We start from the raw sequence: 4,966 nt of genomic DNA on the forward strand, positions 1-4,966 counted from the left end.
TCACACTGATGGAACAACGTCTGTGTCAGAATGATATGGCGTGATTTGAAATCTGTTACAATGAGCACGTCCTAAGGTATCTTAGAAGTTGTGATATGTAGAAGCAAATAACTTGGAGAAGAAGGTATACTGTTCGACATCAAGAGAAAAATTACTGTTTGAATGTTTCTCCTTTGTCCTACAGCTTAGTTTGGACGCCAATGTCATTTTTAGTCTTTATAAGTAAATAAAAATTCAAAATTTCCAAAATATATGTGTTAGTTTTCGAAGTCTGCCCTGGATTATAAATGTACCAAGATACAGAACAAGCCATCAAATTACTAAAATATTTTTCTAATTAAATTTTTTAAATTTAATAAATTGTTGGTTTTTCACAAATAGAAAATTTCTAAATCTTTCTCCATTTCATTGTAGATATAATTGTCCCAGAGTTATAAGTGTCATGGAACCACGTTTTGGAACTATCTGACCAAAACCATAGGAGAAGGTCGAGTTCTAAATTTTAAATGTTAAATTTCTAGTTAAAATGTTTATATTTAAAAACAATTCACAAATTCGAAATATTTGTTTCTTAGTTTGTGAAGACTTCCCCGAGAATCATTATACTTAGTTTTAAAATGGTCCAATCAAAACTGTTTGAAAGACTTTTCAATTTTTCAATGTCAAATTTTAATTTTAATTTAAATTTTTTAATTTAAACATATCACAAATTCAAAATGTCCCAAATATTCATTAGTTTGCGCAGACTGCCACTGAGAATAAATGCACCTAATTTGATACCTATCCAATGAAACCTCTGGGTGAAAGCAGACATTTAAACGTTCAATGTTAAATTTCTATAAAATTCCGAAATATCCCCCTGTACTGTATTTTAAAACCAATCAATTTCCAGTTTTAAATTTCTGTTTTAAAGTTTTATATTTAATAACAATTAACTAATTCAAAATATATCACAGTCAGTTTTTGAAGACTGCCCATGAGAAATAAATCAGAAATTCCAAATTTCCAAAATATCTATTAGTTTTATACTAAGTTTCATAACTATGCGATCATAACTCTATTAGAAGGTAGACTTTTAAATTTGCAATACTGTCTTTCAAAATTCAATAATTAATATTAAAAATAATATCAAAGTTCTATAAATATCCCTCTATTAGTTAATGAAGACTGCATCTAAGAATTATATTACGGAGTTTCATATACGATATACCGTGTAATGATAAGTACATTAATAGTTAAGTCACGTTAACCTCCCACCAGTGTGGTGCTCAAGGACATTAGGAGGAGGGCACACGAACGGAACGTACATCATGGCCTGAATGTAAAAGTTTGCAAGTTTGCTCTGATTCCGTTATTAAACGTTGTAAGTCTTTAACAATGACTTTTTAATATCTTACATGGTGTCAGAAGTGAACAAAGTAAGTGTTTAACCCACTGAAATAATGTCGGATCACGTCCCTGCTCCAAAACCGCTATCCCTAGAAGGAAACGTTTCAGAAAATTGGCGCCGTTGGCTGCAGCAATATACACTGTACATGTGCGCGACGGTAAAGGATAAGAAAAACGAAAAGTTACAATGCGCGACATTTCTGTCCCTTGCTGGTGAGTCTGCAATTGAACTGTCGAACACTTTTGTGTTTGAGGAAAATGAAAATTGGAAAATAGCGCCGCTAATTAAAAAGTTTGATGACTATTGTACACCGAAAAAACACGAAACGTACGAAAGGCATATATTCAATGGTCGTGTCCAAAAACCTGATGAAACTTTTGATCAGTTTTTAACAGATCTGAGACAGCTATCCAAAGACTGTCATTATGGAGAACTTAGAGATGAGTTAATAAGAGATAGAATCATTGAGGGTGTTCGCGATATTACAACAAGAGCACGTTTGCTGAGAGAAGGGGACTTATCTCTAGATAAATGTATTGAAATTTGCCGTACAGCTGAGGTAACCGCTTCTCACATGAAAGTCATGACAGATCAGTCTGTAGTTGTTGACGCAGTGCATAAAAAATGTACACAAAATTACAAACCAATTCGAAAATATGATGCTACTTTAACACACGGTCGAACTGTTGATTGCTCAAGATGTGGTTTGATTCACCGTGGTCGAATCGGCCCAGCACAAGGCAAAACCTGTTTTAAATGTGGTGGCCAAAATCATTTTCAAAAAATGTGTCGCACCAAACTACACAAAAGTCCCTCGTCTGGAGTTGACAGAAGACAAACAATAAGCCAAACGCCTGATCGCAAACAACACAATGAACAAAAAGTTTATTCAGTTGATACAGAGTTCTTTGTTGACACAGTTCAGTCAGTAAATAAAGGAAGTGAATCATGGATTGTTCCAATATTAATAAACAAAACTCTTGTACCTTTAAAACTTGACACAGGTTCAGATGTGAACATATTGGGTTACAAAGATTTTCAAAACTTGTTGCAAAAGCCAAAACTAAACAGCAGTAAGGTTCTATTGAAAGCATATGATGGAGGAAATGTACCGGTAAAAGGTCAGTGTGTACTGGAACTTTGCTACAAGGATAGTCGATACAGAGCATTGTTTATCATCAGTGATGAAGATGTACGACCTATTTTGGGCTGCAAGTCATGCGAAAAAATGGGTTTGGTGAAACGAGTACTGTCACTTGAACATCACGTTGAAACGGATATCAAGGTAGATGTATTCAAGGAGTATGCTGATACATTTGAAGGTCTTGGTTGTCTCCCAGGAAAAGTTAGCATAAAACTGCATAATGATGCAATACCAGTTGTTGAGCCATGTAGGAAAGTACCATTTGCCTTATATGATAAGCTCAAAGCAGAACTTCATAAGATGGAAGACATGAAGGTGATTGAAAAAATTGAAGAGCCAACAGAATGGGTGAATTCACTTGTTGTAGTACACAAGGCTAATGGAAAACTTCGAGTCTGTATGGATCCGCGGAACTTGAATAAAGCAATTCTTCGGGAACATTTTAAACTCCCTACTCGTGGGGAAATAATGTCACGATTTGCAGGAGCTAAAGTCTTTTCGAAACTTGACGCGTCAAATGGGTTCTGGCAAATACAGTTGGATGAACAGAGTTCACGATTATGCACATTCAATTCGCCAATCGGAAGATTTCGTTTTCTCAGACTGCCATTTGGTATATCGAGTGCACCTGAAATTTATCACAGAATCATTCATTCATTATTCGAACACATGGATGGAGTTGATACATCTATGGATAATATCATTGTCTGGGGTAAAGATGAACAAGAGCATAACAGAAGATTGTGCCAAGTTCTTGAAAAAGCAAGAAAAGTTGGACTTAAACTTCAAAAAGAAAAGTGTGAAATTGGTGTTTCAGAACTAACATTCCTTGGAGATACTCTGTCAAAAGATGGTTTAAAGCCTGATCCTAAGAAAGTAGAAGCAATCTGCAGCATAGAAACTCCAACATGCAAGAAAGATCTCCAAAGATTTCTTGGTATGATAAATTACCTGGCTCGCTTTCTGCCGGATTTATCCGAACGAACAGCAACTCTGAGAGAACTATTGGACAAAAACAATAACTTTGATTGGACACCAAATCATGATACTGCTTTCGAGAAACTGAAATCCTTAGTGTCAAGCAAGACTGTACTTCAGTATTATGATCCGTTAAAATCCATAAAAATTTCTTGTGATGCAAGTCAGAAAGGCTTGGGTGCAGTTTTACTTCAAAAACATGCTGAAGAATGGCTTCCAGTAGCTTATGCCTCAAGAGCAACTTCAGAAACCGAAAGCCGATATGCGCCTATTGAAAGAGAAGCTCTGGCAATCACGTATGCATGTGAACGTTTTCAGCAGTATATTTGTGGCCAAACTGTGGAAGTAGAAACTGACCACAAACCCCTGATTGCAATATTCTCAAAAGGATTGAACGATTGTCCAGCAAGAATCCAGAGATTACGACTTCGATTACAGAAGTATGACATACACCTTGCCTACATACCAGGTAGATTCATGTACACAGCAGATACCCTTTCCAGAACGCCTATTGAAGGTCAGAATTCCACAACAGAAAATGATGTAGAAACATACGTTGATGGTGTTATTTCGTCAATCCCAGTAAGTGACCAGAAACAAGAAGAAATCTGCAAAAGTACAGCAGAAGATGCAGTGATGCAATCTCTTGTAAACACAATATTGAATGGGTGGCCAGAAGAAAGGTCACAGTGCCGAAAAGAGTTGATACCTTTTTGGAATTACAGAGATGAACTATCAGTCATTAACGGAATGGTGTTTAAAGGAACGCGAGTTGTGATTCCAGATAAGATGCGTTCTTGCATTCTTGGGAAAATTCATGTAGGACACATGGGTATGGAAAAGTGCAAGCAGAGAGCTCGAGAAGTAGTTTTTTGGCCTTGCATGAACCAGGATATTGTCAAATTGGTAAAGCAGTGTGAAACATGTCAAGCTAATCAGAAGCAGCAAATGGCTGAACCTCTACTCTCACATCCATTGCCAATGCGACCATGGCAAAAAGTATCAACAGATGTGTTTGAACTCGGGAGAAAAGACTACATTGTTATTGTTGATTCATATTCAAATTATCCAGAGGTGATAGGACTGTCAAGTCAGTCGAGCAGCTCGGTGATACTAGCAATGAAAACTACATTTGCTAGACATGGCATTCCGGAAGAAGTTCTCAGTAATAATGGACCATGCTACAGTAGTATGGAATTCGCTCAGTTTTCAAAAGATTGGGATTTCCAACATGTTACAAGTAGTCCGTAATTTCCTCAGTCCAATGGACTGGCTGAAAAAACGGTTCAGACTGTTAAGTCGCTAATGAGAAAATGCCTGGATTGTGGTGAAGATCCGCATTTAGGGCTACTAGCCTACCGAACAACTCAGTTGGGGAATGGACTTTCTCCAGCTCAGCTCTTAATGGGAAGACAACTCCGTGGCAATCTTCCCATAACTGTTTCAAAATTGAC

General features: G+C 36.7%; 1 protein-coding gene across 1 annotated transcript; it reads left to right on the plus strand.

Annotated features, from left to right (window-relative positions):
* The first annotated feature begins 1,442 nt into the window (after positions 1-1,442).
* On the plus strand, positions 1,443-4,763 carry LOC121389818 (uncharacterized protein K02A2.6-like). Its single transcript, XM_041521467.1, has one exon. It carries the CDS (start codon positions 1,443-1,445, stop codon positions 4,761-4,763), a length of 3,321 nt encoding a protein of 1,106 aa, XP_041377401.1.
* Positions 4,764-4,966: the final 203 nt, after the last annotated feature.

Source organism: Gigantopelta aegis, chromosome 15 (assembly GCF_016097555.1).
Source record: "Gigantopelta aegis isolate Gae_Host chromosome 15, Gae_host_genome, whole genome shotgun sequence".
Classification (NCBI taxonomy): domain Eukaryota; kingdom Metazoa; phylum Mollusca; class Gastropoda; order Neomphalida; family Peltospiridae; genus Gigantopelta; species Gigantopelta aegis.